We start from the raw sequence: 19,178 nt of genomic DNA, 5'->3' as shown, positions 1-19,178 counted from the left end.
GCAACTTTTTTAGTTATTTTTAGCTTTCTCACTTATCTGAAAGTCTGATTATATTCATCCTTCAAGAAAAGAAATCCTGAAACACATTCAGTAAGCCTTCTATGTTGAGGTATGAGTGCTATCTATTGAAGAGGATGTGCTGAGGCCCTTTTCACTCATCTCAAAAACTGACAAGCTTAAGATGTTTTAAAACAAATTGACTATTATATAGGGTATCAGTTTTTATTAACATGGATCTTGCTTATATAGAATGCTTGCCAAATAATATTTTTGCATACAGATTTTTAGTTCATCCAATATTCTTTCTTTTTTTTTTTTGACAGAGAATTTATTTACTTATTTATTTGACAGAGAGAGACACAGCGAGAGAGGGAACACAAGCAGGGAGAGTGGGAGAGGGAGAAATAGGCTTCCCGCGGAGCAGGGAGCCCGATGCGGGGCTCGATCCCAGGACTCTGGGATCATGACCTGATCCGAAGGCAGACGCTCAACGACCGAGCCACCCAGGCACCCCCATCCAATATTCTTTCAAGCAGACACTTAACTTGGGGGATCTCATCTTGTGGCATAAATACCATCTATATGTCAGTGACTTGCAAAGTTAAATCTCTAGCCTTGACATCTTCACCTGAACTCAGAATCACATGGTTGGCTAACAGGCATCTCAAATTTCACGTCTGACTCTGAAATACTGGTTCCCAATCACCATCCCCCAAACCATCATCTTTACTTCTTGGCACTGCTTGTTGCTCAAAACAAAAACTGAAGAGTCATCTTTGATTTCTTTCTTTCCTTTATCTCTCATGTAATCTGTCAATCCTATTCATTCCACCTCCAGAACACCCCAGCTCTGTCTGCTTCCATAGCCCCTAGTAAATACTAGGCCGAGTCACCATTGTAATAGCCTCCTATCCAATCTTCCCAATTTCACTTTTCTTCATAGCGCTCAAAGTAATCTTTTATGATGTAATCAGATCTTACCATTCCCCTCCTTTTAAAATTCTCTCAAGGGTACTTCACTCAATTAAGGCTCTTTGTTTTTATGGTCCTACAAGACCATAAGCCATCTGGCCCCTGCAAAAAAATCACCCATCTCATGTCATCCTCACAAACCTTCCCCCTCAACACACATACACACGTGTATATCCAGTCACTCCCCAGCTCACTTCCCCCTCAGGGTCTTTGCACTAGTTAATCCATTTGCCCAGGTACACTTTCCCCAGGATCATCACATTTCGTGGCTGGCTTTTTCATTGATTCCAAGTTAAAATGTCACTTCTTTCAACAGATGTTTTCTTACGATCAACCCAGTATCACTTCTAGTCATTTTCTATCACAGCAATCTTTTTTTTCATCATAGCTTTTATCATCAACTCTTTATTTTTAAATTTTTTTGTATATTTGTTTTATTGTCTTATTCAACTCTCTGTATCACTCTGTACTTAAGATATTTCCTGGAATTTAGTAATACTCCAATAAAGATTTTTCTAAATGAAGAAAAATCTACTTCATTTACGTATTAACCAGTAAGGGTTGTGACCCAGTAGTACGAGTGCATTTCCCCATTGCCACAGCCAGGTCTGTGATGTGAGTCACCCCAGGTCACAGCTCAAGGACCATGCCTTTTGGTTTAGCTATTTCCATGGCTTATAACTAACTGTGTTGACAGAGACAGTGCCCCTGTGAGTTTAGATTCCAAGTGTTCTAATATACTTCTGTTGTATAAAATCCAAAATCTAGAATTCCTAAGGGAAGACCTGGCATGCTACTTTATGATCTGTCATATTAGCCTAGTTTTATCAGTTAGCGCAGGAACCCTAAGTAACATACATATTTCTGTCTGATGATAGCTTACTTAAAGAATGAAAAATAAAATCTACTTCATAAGTAAATGCCATACATTTTAAATTAACTTCTAGTACTAGGACATCAGTTCTGAGAAATACAAAGAGGTAAAACAAAAACGAAAAAACACAACTAAAAATTCCTCAGCTTTTCATAAATTTTGCAAAGTCTGGAGAAGTGTCTTATTAGTATATAAAGAATACTGAGTATGAAAAAGCATAAAGAGAAAGTAAATAAAATTAACACAACTAATATATATAAAAGAAAAATTGTGTATGTATATATAAAATGTATATTATGTTATTACATATATAATTTTATGTATTATATATATATGAGAAACATTAAATTGAGCACTTATAGAATAACCAGATAGAAACTAATCTTTTTTCTCAACTTATTTTTATAACTATACTATATCCTAAATTATATATTAGTCTAACTTACTAGTAAAAAATTATTTACCAGATAAAAACAAGTTTTAGTTTATGACACACCAAGGAGTAATCACATTATGAAAAAAAATTATTTTCTGTCTGAAAATTTGATTAATGTCCAAAGTAAAAACTATTTCACAGGAACTTTTGTACTTAAATTACTAATATAACTGGGGCGCCTGGGTGGCTCAGTCGGTTGAGAATTTGCCTTTGATTCAGGTCATGATCCCAGGGTCCTGGGATTGAGCCCCACATCGGGCTCCCTGCTCAGCGGGAAGCCTTCTTCTCCCTCTCCCACTCCCCCTGCTTGTGTTCCCTCTCTCACTGTCTCTCTCTGTCAAATAAATAAAATCTTAAAAAAAAATACTAATATAACTTCAAAATACTATTTTGTATTTTTGGAAAGGAAAAAAAAAATGAGGCAATTGAAAATGAAATCACATTTTCCCCCATATTTGGGGAAAGAGAGGATGTGGGTTTTTCCAGTTGTTTTATGTCACTCAAAATTGGAATGAACTTCTGAAAAATAAACCCAGATCATAATTTTGCCAAATATATCCTAGAAAATAGGATTGAAAAGATATAAAGGGGGGCACCTGGGTGGCTCAGTCGTTAAGCATCTACCTTCGGCTCAGGTCATGATCCCAGGGTCCTGGGATCGAGCCCTGCATTGGGCTCCCTGCTCAGCGAGAAGCCTGCTTCTCCCTCTACCAGTCCCTCTGCTTGTGTTCCCTCTCTCGCTATGTCTCTCTCTGTCAAATAAATAAATAAAATCTTTAAAAAAGAAAAGATATAAAGGCACCTCTTCTTTCCCCCAAGTATAAAATCAGATTATTATTAAATGTTTACATTTTTAATGATTAACTCATTTATTTTTGGCCTCCAAATTATGCAATCAAGTTCGTGTTTCAGTTCTCATCTGCTCATTTCTCTTGAGAAATCTGTCATAAGCATACTATACCAGTACTGAGTATAATGCTTTGAAGCATTATATTTTAGATTGCTGGGAGGAACTTAGAACAGTAATATTTCTTCTAGGTCCTTCAATAACCATTATCTTTTCAAGTGAACTCTGATTTGTATGTACTGGCCTTCAGTATTTTGCATAGGTAAGTCTGCCATTCCCACAAACAGCAGATACTGTTTTAAGGGACTACAGATAATTTAGATTGTGTGTCTTAAATTTTTTTGTCTAATTCCTTTCTCAGAACTGTTTTCAATTTATTTTTTCTTGAGCATATTATAATTAATGTCCTGTGTTTTATTCTCCCTTTTATATCCCTCTTTCTTTCACTTAGTTGATTTCTGAATGTTTCCCTTTTATTCCTTTCATTTTTTTTCTTCCTAGCGGCACTCTCTGGGTGAAGCTTTGCATAAATCTATCAACAATGTAAGTGAGCGGCACTTACAATTTGTACACAAGGGCATGTTGCACTTCTAATTTTGCATAAATACCATCACTGCTTTAAGGCTTTTAACTTATGATATAAAAAATACACTTCGGCATTCAGTAAGTTATGTTTTGTATATGGGTAACAAAAGCTTTCAGCCATTCGTTTGTGTATGTGCATACATCTACCACGTTGTATTAATGAGCATATTTTTATTATAAAGCCAAGCAAGATTTTACCTCTCAGGCATAAAATTCATTATTTAAATGTTTACTTTGAAAAATATTTTTTGAAAACTATTAACTAGTTGACTGTTGTAACAATGCAAATAAATGTATATTTGCTTTTCTTTTGTTAAACTATTTTTTGAGAAAGTAGTATCAATAAACAAGTGTTAGACGTGAAGTTCATGAGATTCAGAACATATTTTACATTTTGATGTTGTAATTATTAAAAGATTTAAGTGAAATGAAGTAAATCCCTTTTCTAAGAATTGGTAAAGCTGTTGTTCTTACTTAAATATGTAGAAATTAGGCTTCAAAGTAATATTCCAATGTAAACACTCATTTAAAATTTTTTTGTAATATGAAGAGAAAAAAATGAGATTTATTTTTACCATACCCAATGTTGTTTAAAATAGCAGAGCTGAACATCCTTGGATATTTTTCTTAGATATCCGAGGGCAGAGGTCCTCAAACATTTTCTGTTAAGGGCCAGATGGTACATACTTTTGGCCTTGGGGGGCATGCAGTTTCTCTGGCAGCCATTGGACTTTGCTATTTTAGGATGAAAGTGGCCATAGACAACATGCGAGTGAATCTGGGTGGCCATGTTCCAGTAGAACTTAAGTTACAAAAACAGGCTGCAGTTTGCCAACTCCTGTCTTAGGGGAATCAAAGCTTGAATCAAGAGATGTTCTGTGAAATTTTGATACTTCTGGAGTGAAACTATTTCCTCATACCTTTCTAAATTCTTTCTACTATACAAGAAAAGAACATTTTATCTACTTTTAATATTAAACTTTGTTTCCTATGTAAAAAGTAATTAGAAATACATGAAAAAAGGGGCACCTGGCTGGCTCAGTCAGTGGAGCATGGGACTCTTGATCCTTGAGGTTGTGAGTTCGAGCCCCACATTGGGCGGAGAGATTACTTAAAAATAAAATCTTTTAAAAATAAATACATGAATACATTTAACACCATTTAAAAATATAAATAACAAGCAACAAAGATATTTCTCTCAATGTTGGTAAAACAAGGCTACATTTAAAAGCAATTCACATATTTTAAAAAAGAAATTCACATATAACATAGTAAGAATTTGGGCATGATCAGTATATTAAACCAGAACCACTATATATAAACCATATATACTAATTGGAGTAGGAGTAAGAACCCAAATAAGATGATTATCAGAATTAATTGAACTTCAAAATACTTGTGACAACATAGTTACCTTTTCTTAATTATAAATGAATAGTTAACAAATGAAAAAAGACAACCTTAAATTGAAGTTAAATCTATTAGTAACTAAAATGGGAACTCCTTGATTCATCTCCTACAAAAAAAGTAAAAGGGGTTAGTGACACAATGAAATCCCCATTAATTAATTTCCTTTTGTAACATTATAGTCATTGAGGATCAGTTCTTCTATTCTGTCATCATCCAAACAAAATATTGCCTTGTCAGTGTTGTTGAGCAGGGTGAACATCTACCCACCCCCTCCACACATTCTTTCCTAGCCTTCCATGCAAGTTTTCTGCTATATACTGTCTTGTTCTAAAAAACAAGTGGTTATGGATACCTTTGTCCTTTATAAAAGCTCTCTAATTTTTTTCAACGAAGAATGAGAGGGTGATTGGGAACATATTATAGAAATAGCTTAAGGACATTAAGTAGGCATTTTTGTGATTCTTAATTGATAAGTTCAGTTTATAGGTTTTCTTAGAAAAATACCAAGAAATTATGAACAATTCAGAATTTTCTCAGAATGGTCATAATTTCCCTAAGCTTAAATTTATTTTTTTAGCTAGACTCTTCAAAAATAGCAAATTAGTGGTTAAAAAGAGGGAAAAAAGGAATTAAAATATTCAGGGACCTTCAAACATTTTACATGAACAATTTATTTATTTGACAGAGAGAGACACAGCGAGAGAGGGGAACACAAGCAGGGGGAGTGGGAGAGGGAGAAGCAGGCTTCCAATGGAGCAGGGAGCCCAACGCGGGGCTTGATCCCAGGACCCTGGGATCATGACCTGAGCCGAAGGCAGACACTTCACCGACTGAGCCACCCAGGCGCCCCTATGTGAACATTTATATAAGTTGTTGACATAGTAAAAAATTATCCTTACTGTCCTCCAAGCCTGTGTTAACAGTTTTTAATATTGCCTTATCTATTTGAAAGTACTGAACTGAGTATCATATGGTTTAGACTTTCTAAGAATTTGCGTTGACCTTTCTTGTCAAAATTGATAAATATTTTGGCTTAACATAATTCCATGTTCCATGTTGACATACTATCAGATCCAGTACCTCAGATTTGATTCATTTTCTATTTGAGGGTGTTTTTTCATGCACCACTGTGAAGGGACAGAATCCTTGTGAAACTGCCCTGGCGGAAATAGGTAAAGCTTTCCTTTCTACAGAAAAATGTATCCAGATGTTTTTAATTTTAATTTTCATCTTTTTGAAAATTTTACACTTTATTTTCAAAAAGACATCAGTGTTTTAAGTGGTAGAGATCAGAGAGTAGCAATTACTATTGGCCTTTAAAATTGTTTACAAAGTATCTCATACCTGTTGATCAGTAGAATACCTTATATAATTCATATCAAACACCTGTGGTAAGAATTTTTTAAATGAGGACTACAATTCTTTTTTGAAATAAGGATTCTTCTGCTTTATTTAAAAACAACAAAATAAAAAGCACTAAAATTTAAAATTAGGACAAATGTATAGAAACTAATACTACATACTTTGAACATTATTTGAATAACCATTTTCATTCATATATCCAACAAATGCCTTTCTATAATTTTGTAATAAAAGTTCTGACCAAGATTGCCCAAACTATTTGACACAAAGTCTATCTTTGTTCTTTTATTTTGAATTAATGAAGTTTTATATTATGTATTTCCATGAAGTATACTAAACTCAGCTGCTTAAATTATAGCTATAAAACATTAGTTCATTTTACATTGCTTTGCTCATTATTTCTGTGTTTTAAAGTGCCATGTAATTTTCATGTTGAATAAAGGCGGACAATTTAATGCAATGCTACGAATTTATTTATAAAATCAACAAAGTAAGTTTTGATGCTGCATTGCATGATAAAGGCTTTCTGCATATAATTCATGTATGGTCTTGAGCATGAATCCAGAGATTTTAGATAGCCTTAATATTATTTTGGTGTGCTTTCGAAGTTAAGAATACAGAATATCTAAACTAAGTACATTTGAACACTACATTGCATGATAATGTCTTTTTTGCGTGTATTTTATCCAGCATCGTTACAAAGATTAATCTTATATCCTAAAATGAAAAATACTTTGGAATTCTTTCACGGTAAAGTATATTAAGTGTAAAATATTAAGTAAAATATTTAAGTGTATTTTATTTAAGCTAGAGAGGTTTGAAAGTGTGCTTAGATTTTAAATATGTAACTATTATACTACTGTGGTACCTCATTTTAAATGCTTCTTCATAAGTTTCATCCTTAAATAGTTAAAGTGTGAGCATTTGTAGTCAAATTAACGTATAAGAACTTTTTTTGATGCAGTGAATGTTTGAAGTGGGTATTGCAGAAAATCAGATACACTGCTATGAACTGACTGGCTTATTCCTCAGTGCACCCTTACCTGGGGTACTGGACCCAGGGCTACTACTAGTGCATATGGTATCTGTGTGCAAATTGGAAAACCATGACCCTTTGCTTTGAGTCAAGGCAGACGCATATCAAGGCAGATTCGTGAGCAGTTTGTTCACTGGATGGATTTTAGTCCTTACTTGTCCAGGGGCCAATTAATAGCTTTGACAATATCAATCATTATAATATATCAATCATTATTCTACATGTAACATAGTCTTTTCCTAACGTTCCCATATATGTTCTAACAAGTTGTCACCAGAGACAAGGCAGTCACATGGGTCCCCATGCTGGGTCTGCAACAAGGTTGAACTTGGGAAGAGAGTAGTTAGACAGGTGTCTTTTCTATTTCAAGGACCAGCTAGCTGGGAAGAAAATGACTCTACCAATTACACGTTAGTGTTCACAAACACACATTTTTGTTGCCTTTTACCCTTTTATGATTTACTTTTTCTTTCTGGGTTGTCCTTAATATTCATTTCATCCTGATTTTCTTTACATAAAATGGTAAGAAGTCACATAGTATAATTTGTCTTAGTCTTCCTACTCTACGAGTATGGCCTTAACTGTTGCTATAACATTGTCCTTAGTTTTCCTTCTTATTTTTTGCATATCTGGTGATTCTCCACCCTTTTTCTTTCCCAGGCCCCTTCTCCTTGTGAGACATCTGAGGCATCCTATATCTGCCTTCCATCAATCAAAAGAAAATCTTTTCCCATTTACAAAAAGTCACTTTACAGTGTCCTCTCTCCCTTAGCCTTCTTGGCCACAGAAACTGTTTTACTTGTATATAAACACATATAGCATCTTAAATTACTTACTGGAACACATTTGACAACTTTTATCTGCTTCTCCCTATGTTCTTTTTAGCTTCAGACTTCTACTAGAATACAGATAAGTTCCAAGTTACAGTTTCTTGTTTATGAAAACAGAAATAGATCAAATCAAATGGTTGTATCAAATGTATATGTGAACATATATATACATATACATGTGTTTTGTGCTTTTGTTCTTTAAAAAGGACTTAATTTTAAGTATTTTAAAACACCCAGAAACAATGCAGACATGTTAATGGTGACGTCTGTGTACAAAAGTAGTAACAGATCAGTTTTCCACAGTTAAAGAAAAGTACCTGTCATTGTGAAGATATAAATAGAGGATTGTGGTATGTTTGTGGTTTTTAAAAAAGCTTGAAGTTTTGCAAATCCTTTGAATTAAATCAAAATCCAAAAGTGAAAATCCTTTTTATTTACATAAGGATTTTAAGTTATAAATAGATAAATCTGTTAAAGAGTAATTTTTTTAATTCTCAAATGATCTTAGTTAATATTTATTGAGCACTTACTACATGCCAGGGGCTGTTCTAAGTGAACTATGTGTAGTAACACTCTTCAACTCACACAGCCTGGTCAAGTACTAATATAACAAGTGGCAGAGCTAGGATTTTAACTCAGAGCCCACATTCTTAACTACTCAACTTTACCACCTTACAAATAAGCAGTTTAACTTTTTATACTATCTCCTTGAGGTGACCATAACCTAATAAATACATTAACATTAGTTCTCCTGTTCTTATTTCATATTATCAATTTTTATTGCAATGTAACATAGGTGTTCATTATAACAAATAGGTGTATTTCTAAACATGGGCTACAGTGTTCTTTAGAGAGTCCACAAACTTAATACCAATAAAACAGTCTATTTTTTAGGATAATTACTAAGAATAGAATTAAAAGTGGTGATACGTAAATATTAAATAATCTATGATATATTGTAAAACATTTTAAGTGGATACTTAGTTAAGGCAACTATTTTACTATAGTTAACATCGTTGACATGCTTTTTTTCCCTTAGATTGGCAATTTGTGAAATATGCCTTGTACTTATTCTTCATTGTACCATTCTATGGCATAGATTTCCTTGCTGAAACAGAACCTGGAGATGCAGCTTTCCCAGTCTCAGACTTCTTTGCAGCAACTGCAAGCCCAGTTTACACAAGAACGACAACGACTTACCCAAGAGCTTGAAGAATTAGAGGAACAACATCAACAGAGACATAAATCTTTAAAAGAAGCACATGTCCTTGCATTTCAAACTATGGAAGAAGAAAAAGAAATGGAACAAAGAGTAAGTTTAATGTGATATATGTTCAAAGGTAATCCAATAGCCTAATAATTATTAGCCTTCAAATTCTTAAGAATTCATTTTTTGCCTCCCAAGTTATATATTGCTTTATTTCATTGTGTTTTCTAGAATCTGCCTTCTTGTGGGGGTCAGAATGACTAAACATACACACCAGTTACACAGAATAAGGCCAACATTTTATTTCTGTTTCCCAACATAATGCCGAGTTCATGATGAGACTAATACACTATCTGGTTTGTCATACAGTTAACAGTGGTTAAATAAATTTAGCATGGTCCTACTGAGCTGTAACCACTGTAATCACTTAGTACAATTTTGAACTTTTATAATAGTCTTTCATCAAATTTTTAATTTTTCTCTTTCAGGCTGGATCTAAAAAAGACATATATAGGGCGCCTGGGTGGCTCAGTTGGTTAAGCGACTGCCTTCGGCTCAGGTCATGATCCTGGAGTCCCGGGATCGAGTCCCGCATCGGGCTCCGCAGGGAGCCTGCTTCTCCCTCTGACCCTCCCCCCTCTCATGTGCTCTCTGTCTCTCTCATTCTCTCTGTCTCAGATAAATAAATAAAATCTTTAAAATCTTTAAAAAAGACATATATATATCCAAGGGATTTATATTTTTATATATATTTATATTTATATTTTTTTATCCCACATTTTTTAACTTATACTTTTTCCCCCTTATATACAAAGTTCACAATGAAATGAAATTTGGAGACATTTTTAAAATAGTACCTTTCCCTATATATAGCCCCAAAGGCTATGTGAAAATCAGTGATACAGACGGCTCATGCAGAAGAGATTTAAATCAAATAGATACATTATTGGGTTAATCAAATTGTATGCCAGAATCTCCCCATATCCATTACTTCCTTCTCTGTGAAAACACTAGTTTGACATAGTCTTAGGGTAATTAATTTTGGTTCAATTTATTTCTTTACACCATATTTTTCAATTTCTTCTAAGAACCTTATGATAATTAAGGTAAATATTTGATAGAAAAATGGGTTTTACTAACAATGATTTTCACCATATATAGTTATTACTGATATAGGTTGCTTTAATCCTTTATTTGGGTGTGGACAACTATTTTAAGAACTGGTAGGCTATAAATTGTTAAAAAAGTCATATTCCTTTAAAAACCATTAACTTGCCTATACAATAAGTTGTGGTCTCTTTTTTTTTTTTTTACTTTTGTCTCTTGATCTTGTCCAGAAAGTTAAGGAAGTTTCTTCGGTCAAAAATGAGGCCTTATTTCCATTTTCCCTGATGAGTATAGATACAGAAACTGTTAACAAAGTATCAGTGAACCAAATTCAACAATACACTGAAAAAATCTGTACACCATGATCACATGGGTTTTATTCCAGGGATACAAGGATGGTTCAATATCTGCAAATCAGTGTAATTACTACATTAATAAATGAAGGATAAAAATCACATGATCATCTCAATAGATGCAGGAAAAGCATTTGACAAAATTCAACATTCGTTTATGATAAAAACTCTCAACAAAGTGAGTATAGATAGAACATGCCTCAACATAATAAAGGCCATATGTGACAAACCCACAGTTAACCTCATACTTGACAATGAAAAGCTGAAAGCTTTTCCTCTAAGACCAAGAACAAGACAAGGAAGCCCGCTCTCGTCACTTTTATTCAATATAGTATTGGAAGTCCTAGCCACAGCCGTTGGACAAGGAAAAGAAATAAATAGCATCCAAATTGATAAAGAAAAAGTAAAACTATCACTATTTGCAGATGACATGATACTTTATACAGAAAACCCATCATATCAAGAGAAAAGATAAGAACTGTATGATCATTTCAGTAGATGCAGGAAAAGCATTTGACAGAGTACAACACTGAGTCACAATAAAAACCTTCAACAAAGTTGGTTTAGAGGAAACCTACCTCAACATAACAAAGGCTATATATGAAAAACCCACAGCTAACATCATCCAAAATGGGGAAAAACAGAGCCTTTACCCTAAGGTCAGGAATAAGACAAGGATCTCTGCTCTCACCACTTTTATTCAGCATAGTACTGGAAGTCCTAGCCACAACAGTCAGACAACAAAAAGAAAAGGCATCCAAATCAGGGAGGAAGAAGTAAAATTTCTACTGAAGTTATCATCTGCACTATTTGCAGATGATATGATAAAATATATCCAATACTGTATAGAGAAAACCTAAATGACTCCACCAAAAAACTGCTAGAACTGGTAAATGAATTCAGTGAAGTCACAGGATACAAAATTAATGTGCAGAAATCTCTTGCATTTCTATACACTAATAATGAAATAGCAGAAAGTGAAATTAAGAAAACAATCCCATTTGTAATTGTACCAAAAATAATAAGATACCTAGGAATAAACCTAACCAAAGAGGTGAAAGATCTATACTCTGAAAACATTAAAACACTGATGAAAGAAATTGAAGAGGACACAAGGAAATGGAAAAACATTCCATGCTCATGGGTTGGAAGCAAATATTGTTAAAATATCTATACTGCCCAAAACAAACTACACATTTCATGCAATCCCTATCAAAATACCAACAGCATTTTTCACAGAGCTAGAACAAACAATCCTAAAATTTGTATGGAACCACAAAAGACCCCAAAGATCCAAAGCAATCTTGAAAAACAAAACAAAACAAAGCTGGAGGCATCACAATTCCAGACTTTAAGTTATGTTACAAAGCTGTAGTGATTGGAACATTTTAGTACTCGCACAAAAACAGACACACAGATGAATGGAACAGAATAGAAAATCCAGAAATAAATCCACAATTATATGGTCAATTAATCTTTGACAAAGCAGGGAAGAATATCCGATGGGAAAATGTCTCTGCAACAAATGGTGTTGGGAAAACTGGACCACTTTCTTACACCATACACAAAAATAAATTCAAAGTGGATTAAAGACCTAAATGTGAGACCTGAAACCATAAAAATCCTAAAAGAGAGCACAAGCAGTAATATCTCTGACAATGGCCATAGCAAATTTTTCTAGATCGGTTCCTTGAGGCAAGGGATACAAAAGCAAAAATAAACTCTTGTGACTACATCAAAAAAGGAAGCTTCTGCACAATGAAGAAAACACTGAATAGGAGAAGATATCTGCAAGTGACATATCTGATAAAAGGTGAATATTCAAAATATATAAAGAACATATAAATCAACACCCAAAAAACACATAATCCAATTAAAAATGGGCAGGAGACATGCACAGACATTTCAGCAGAGATGACACAGAGATGGCCAACAGACCCATGGAAAGATGCTCAACATCACTTATCATCAGGGAAAGCAAACCAAAACTACAGTGAGATATCACCTCACACCTATCAGAATGGCTAAAATCAGTGACACAGGAAACAATCGGTATTGGCAAGGATGTGGAGAAAAAGGAACCCTCTTGCACTGTTGGTGGGAATGCAAACTGGTACAGCCACTATGGAAAACACTATGGAAGTTCCTCTAAAAGTTAAAAATAGAACTACTCTACAATCCAGCAGTTGCACTATTGGGTATTTACCCAAAGAATACAAAAACTAATTCAAAAGGATACATGCAGCCCTATGTTTGTAGCAGCATTATTTAAAACAGCCAAGATATGGAAGCAGCCTAAGTGTCTATTGATAGATGAATGGATAATGAAGATGTGGCATCTGAGTAATGGAATATTACTCAGCCATTAAAAAGAAGTGAAATAAGTTCGAGAAAGGCAAATACTGCATGATTTCACTTACCCATAGAAATTTTAAAAGCAAAACAAATGAACAAACAAAACCTAACCAGACTTATAAATACAGAGAACAAACTGGTGGTTGCCAAAGGGGACGAGGTAGGGGGATGGGCAAAATAGGTGACAGGGATTAAGAGGTACAAACTTCCAGTTATAAGACAAGATATGGGGATGTAGTCAGTAATATTGTAATAACTTTGGTGACGGATGGTAACTAGAATTACCATGGTGGTTATTTCCTAGCATTCATCAGTGTTGAATCACTGTGTTGTACACCTGAACCTAATATTGTATGTCAACTGTACTTCAATATAGCCCATAAACACACAATGAGGCCTGACTGGTAAATAACCTATTCATTGATATCATTTGTGAATTAGAACACATAAGCTCTTGTATCAGTACTTTAATTTTACACTTTCAGTCTCTTTGAAACCTGAATCCTATTCAGAAGAAATCAGAGCATGCAATTTTATAGTTGTCATTAGGTAGCCAAGCTACCTATGTAACTAATGTCTAAACTAAAAGTCCTTTATATTGTTACATTTAAAGAAACCTGTGGGTTTTTTTTAAAGATTTTATTTATTTATTTGACAGAGAGAGACACAACGAGAGAGGGAACACAAGCAGGGGGAGTGGGAGAGGGAGAAGCAGGCTTCCCGCTGAGCAGGGAGCCCGATGCGGGGCTCGATCCCAGGACACTGGGATCACGACCTGAGCCGAAGACAGACGCTTAACGACTGAGCCACCCAGGTGCCCCAGAAATAAAACACTTTAGAAACAGTGAGCATAAGTAGCCAAATATTAATTTATAAAAACAGTATTTTAGAGTAATGGTTAAAGAAATATAACCCTAATTACAACATGGTATCTTTCTCAGAAACCCTTCATGTTGCAGATTATGCTAAGGAAAACCCATCCTGGCACAGTTCAGTCTCTAAACTTGAAGTACCCTGAGCTCTCTTTTTTCCCATGGCCACATAGCTTCTCTTAGTCTCAGCCACATGTAGTCTGTTTTCTCTGGTCAGGCTTTTAGAACTAATCACACGAGAGGTTTGTTTACTTTTCCACTTACCTACTCTCACACCTTTGCTTCTGTTCGAAAATGCCTGCAGAAAGTTGCGACAAAATATTTGATAAGGTTGGAGTTGTAAAAGCCATCATCATCTCTTTCTGATCAGAAGATCTTTTCTTGTTAATGCCCCTCTCCTCTCTTCTCTTTCCTAAGTTTGTGCACACAGAGAAATTACGCATTAATTTAGGTGGCTTACCCCCTCAGCAACTTGACAATGACTTTTTTTTGAAAACTACCTTAAAGGGCCCACCCATATCCCAATTCAGACACACTATATTGAATCAAACTGATTTCAAAAGGATTGTTCTATTGAAGTGGCCCTACTAATTTATTTTCTAAAGGTCATTAATCTTATATATAATTTTCTTGAAAATGAATTACAAATGCCTTGTTTTTCTTAAATAACTGAGTTTTAGTAATTTTTTATTTTGTTTGCATTTTCCTTCCTGTATTCTAGCATAATAATTTGAGTATGTTTCTCCTGTTTTAGGCTCTTGAAAATCATTTACAACAAAAACATTCTGCAGAGCTTCAGTCATTAAAAGATGCACACAGAGAGTCAATGGAGGGCTTCCGGGTAGAAATGGAACAGGAACTTCAGACTCTTCGGTTTGAATTAGAAGATGAAGGAAAGGCTATGCTTGGTATTTTGAAAGGATTATAATATTCATATTTATATGTTCTACTTTAAAATTCAATATGAAATCACAGCTTTATTTTTAATTTTTGAAACACCAAAATGAATATCTAAGTGTTTTGGATATTTAAAGTTACCAGATGAAGAGGTGAGGATGGAGGAGTAGAATGGATAGAACAGAAACAGTGAGGTGAGGTGAGGTTCCCTCAACTTTCTCCATACTCTGGCTATGTAAACAACATCCACTGGTGCTGCTACCTACCACTGAGGGACTAAATGGAGTCAGGACATTCAGACTTTCCACTCTCCAGTGACTAAAAGAAGTAGATAGGCATGGAGCCAACATGTCCTTAGACTTGATAGTCATATGTTTATTTTCCACTTCAGGATTTTGTTTTTAGGAGAAAACTCATGTTTAGGTCTGACTTTTTGTCTAGGTATTTTTCAGATATTTCTTTAACAGGATTTTAATCTTTGAAGTATTCAAATTACTGCCTTTTTTATAAGGAGATCAGTTGAGGTTTGAAGAAAAACTGTATACGTATTTAAAGAGTTTTTGGAGGTTTTTTTGGTGTCGTTCAATAACTTTTTATTCCTACCATCTCATATTCCTTTTGTTTTTTCCCCCTAATTCTTTTAAGAGTTTTTATTGTATGTTGTCACATTTCAGGGGTATACCCTTTCCAAGTTGGAATTGGGAACAAAGAAGACCAAAGTGTTGTGGATACTTTGGGCCCCAAAGGCAAAGCCGTCTGACCCAATTCATTGTCTCTACTATTGCTGGGAGCCCTAGGCCAAGTCATCAGAACTCTCTCCTCTTCCTCCTTTACCAGCCACTGTGATAGCTAGGGTGAAAATCATAGTGAGACTATTTATCAGACATTTGTGTGATACCTCTTTACATGCTACAGAAACTGCTGAGCAAGGAAAATTCAAAAATGAACTGTTGCTCTGTATTTATATAGAAGGAGCTTATAGTCAAATGCAGAGGTAGTCTGTAAGATTCTGGTCCAAGGGACCACAGACTTTCCCCAGCTGTGTGAGGAGAAGTAAAAACAGGCCAAGTGTGGGATGCCTGGGTGGCTCGGTCGGTTAAGCGTCTGCCTTCAGCTCAGGTCATGATCCCAGGGTCCTGGGATCGAGTCCCACATCGGGCTCCCTGCTCCGCGGGGAGCCTGCTTCTCCCTCTGCCTCTGCCTCTCTCTCTCTCTATCTCTCATGAATAAATAAATAAAATCTTAAAAAAAAAAAAAAGGCCAAGTGTTAGCACTATTGTTTAGTCCATTGAAACTTGATTTCAATACCTCTTTATTGGCAAAAGGACTTTTAGTGATTTTTTTAAATTAAACTTTTTTGAGATAGTTGTAGATTCATATGAGCTTGTAAGAAATAATACAGAGAGATCCTCTGAACCATTTATCCATTTTCCCCAGAACTATAGATCATATCACAACCAGGATATTGACATTGACACTGTCAAGACCTAGAACACTCCCATTGCCATGTGGGTCCCTGTTGCCCATTTATAGCGACACCTACTTCCCTTTCCTCCCCACATTTAATTCCTGGTAACCATTAATCTGTTATCCATTTCTATAACTTTGTCATTTAAAAAATGTTATAAATGTAATAATGTGTAACCTTTTGGGGATTGCTTTTTTTCACCCCTCATAATTCTCTAGAGATTCATCCAGGTGGTTGTATGTATCAGTAGTTTGTCCCTTTTTATTGCTGAAGGTCAGTTGTTGTCCTTCACCCATTGAAGGACATCCGGTGTTTTCAGTTTTGTGTAAGTGTAAATTTTCATTTCTCTGGGATAAATGCCTGGGAGTGGAGTTGCCAGGTCATATGATGGTTGTAGGTTTAGTTTTCTTTTAAGAAACTGCCCAACTATTTTCTAGAATGGCTGTACCATTTTATATCCTCACCAGCAACGAATGAGTGACAGTTTTCTGCCATATCCTTACCAGCATTTGATGTCACTGTGTTGTAGTTTAGCCATTCAGATAGGAGTGTGGTATTATCTCATTGTGAATTTTACTCACGCATTTCTCTAATGGCTAATGATGTTCAACATGTTTTCATGTGTTCATCTGCTATCTGTATATCTTTTCTAACTGGATTGTTTGTATTTTTACTGTTGAGTTTTGAGAGTTCTTCATGTATTCTAGATACTTAGTCCTTTGTCAGGATCATTCAGGTCTACATTTTGCCCCCATTATTCCATTGAAATTACTCTCCCTGAGGTCACCATTGAACTTTGAAATTCCACTGCACTCCCACTTTTCTGATCCCTGCTCTTTAATCTTATGTGCTAGTCCTGTTTCCCATGCATCTGTTAAATATTGCTGTTTCCCAGGATTTAGTCCCCAGCCCTCTGGTCCATTTTTCAGTCTTCAGGCTTTTCCTGGTTGATTGGATTCACAACTATGACTTCAACTACCATCTATTATGCTAGTGATTCCAAATATGTATTTCTAGACCAAACTGCTTTCCTTGTGAATTAGATTTCTATTTTTTACTGCATATTAGAAAGTTAGATATTCTAACTTATACTCTATATTTTTAAATATTAGCTCACCATCTCCCTCAGGTCCAAAATGTGTCCATTCCTGTACCTCCCATTTTAATTAAGAGTATTACTGTTTACCCATCTGCCCACGCCAGGAAGGTAGAAGATGCATTTAACTTTTTTTCTTTTGCTTCCACATCCTGTTAGTTCCTTCACTTAAATATTTCCTACGTCTGTTCCCTCTTCTTTAGTCCTTTTGTCATACTCAGTTCAGGGTCATATCATTTTTCACCTGGGTTATTGCTATAACCTTCTCGTTGATCTTTTTCCTGCAGTTCACCCTCCAGACTCCAGTCTGGCTAATCTTTATAAGACTCAGATCTGGGCGCCTGGGTGGCTCAGTTGGTTAAGCGACTGCCTTCAGCTCAGGTCATGATCCTGGAGTCCCTGGATCGAGTCCCGCATCGGGCTCCCTGCTCGGCAGGGAGTCTGCTTTGCCCTCTGACCCTATCCCCTCTCATGTGTTCTCATCTCATTCTCTCTCTCTCAAATAAATAAATAAATAAATAATCTTAAAAAAAAAAAAAAAGACTCAGATCTCACCATGGAACTTCCCAACTTTAAATCCTTCAGTAACTCCCATGTCCTACCTCAGTGCCTGTCAAGTTTCTCCGCAGAAGTAGCGCTTACCGCAGGAAGACTGAACTTATGCCCCCTACATAGAGGTCTCAGGAAGAGCCTAAAATGACTGGTTACAAGCACAACATTTCTTTGAAGTTGTCTCATGTTTTAGCTTTAAAATGTACAATTTGCATTTTACTCATATCTCCTTTGTATTAACATGAAAGTAATGGCTTTCCCCAAAATCTTCAAGTACAATTCATGTTTCAGAAGATGATCGTGTGTACTCTAAAAGTCCCTCAGACATACTGCCACACATACCCCAGATTGGGAACCATGAACCCAAATGTAAAGTCAAAAGCATTTTGTGCTAAAACTTTCTCAGACTGGGCTCCATTTTCTTTCCACTATGACCACATGCTCTGTGGGCACCCACCACACCAGTCTTCTTACAGTTCACCTGATCGATTTGGTTCTTTCTGCTTTTGTATGTTATCCCTTCCTCATTAATGCTTTTCTCTTTCTCCACTTGGGAGAACCCTTACTCAGTGCATTAGACTGAGTTATTGTGACAGTTCCTTTGTGATAGCATTCCCAGTTTCCTTCTCCTAGGAAATTTGGGTGCTTCCACCACTGTGCTTTCATTCATAATATTCATCTCTGCTATCCCACTTAATTCCCTGGCTTGATGCCTTTCCCTCTAGCCTGTGTGGTTATTAGAACAGGGTCATATTTTGTTCTCCCTTAGTGTAGTACCTGGCATTCAATAAATATGGTTTGTATCAAATAATCTCAGATTCAAATAAAAATCATGACTTAAAAATCAAAGCATTCACCAGCCAGTGTTTAACGTCTTTCAGAACTATTGTGGAAGAATTCTTACCTGGGTGGGAAGTTG

The 19,178-nt window shown here is 35.5% G+C and overlaps 1 protein-coding gene and 1 long non-coding RNA gene across 4 annotated transcripts in view; one reads left to right on the top strand and one right to left on the bottom strand.

Annotated features, from left to right (window-relative positions):
* The window catches only part of LOC123836405 (uncharacterized), a 61,732-nt gene that overhangs the window by 11,259 nt on the left and 31,295 nt on the right, over positions 1-19,178 (bottom strand). Inside the window, exons 2-3 of the long non-coding RNA XR_006788961.3 lie at positions 14,511-14,658; positions 9,553-9,632 (exon numbers count right to left, since the gene is read on the bottom strand). This is a non-coding gene — a long non-coding RNA (uncharacterized LOC123836405). The remainder of the gene's footprint in view (positions 1-9,552; positions 9,633-14,510; positions 14,659-19,178) is intronic.
* Positions 1-19,178, top strand: part of FAM184A (family with sequence similarity 184 member A) — a 112,400-nt gene that overhangs the window by 77,248 nt on the left and 15,974 nt on the right. For all 3 annotated transcript variants that reach the window (XM_054505525.2, XM_045865399.3, XM_064598054.1), the window contains exons 10-11: positions 9,452-9,664; positions 15,001-15,154. In XM_054505525.2, the coding sequence (XP_054361500.2) occupies positions 9,452-9,664; positions 15,001-15,154 (367 nt within the window). The remainder of the gene's footprint in view (positions 1-9,451; positions 9,665-15,000; positions 15,155-19,178) is intronic.

This window comes from Mirounga angustirostris, unplaced genomic scaffold (assembly GCF_029215605.1).
Source record: "Mirounga angustirostris isolate CCGP_5_RB_7025 unplaced genomic scaffold, mMirAng1.0.hap1 SCAF_8, whole genome shotgun sequence".
Taxonomy (NCBI): domain Eukaryota; kingdom Metazoa; phylum Chordata; class Mammalia; order Carnivora; family Phocidae; genus Mirounga; species Mirounga angustirostris.
This window is presented reverse-complemented; position numbering and strand designations above follow the sequence as displayed.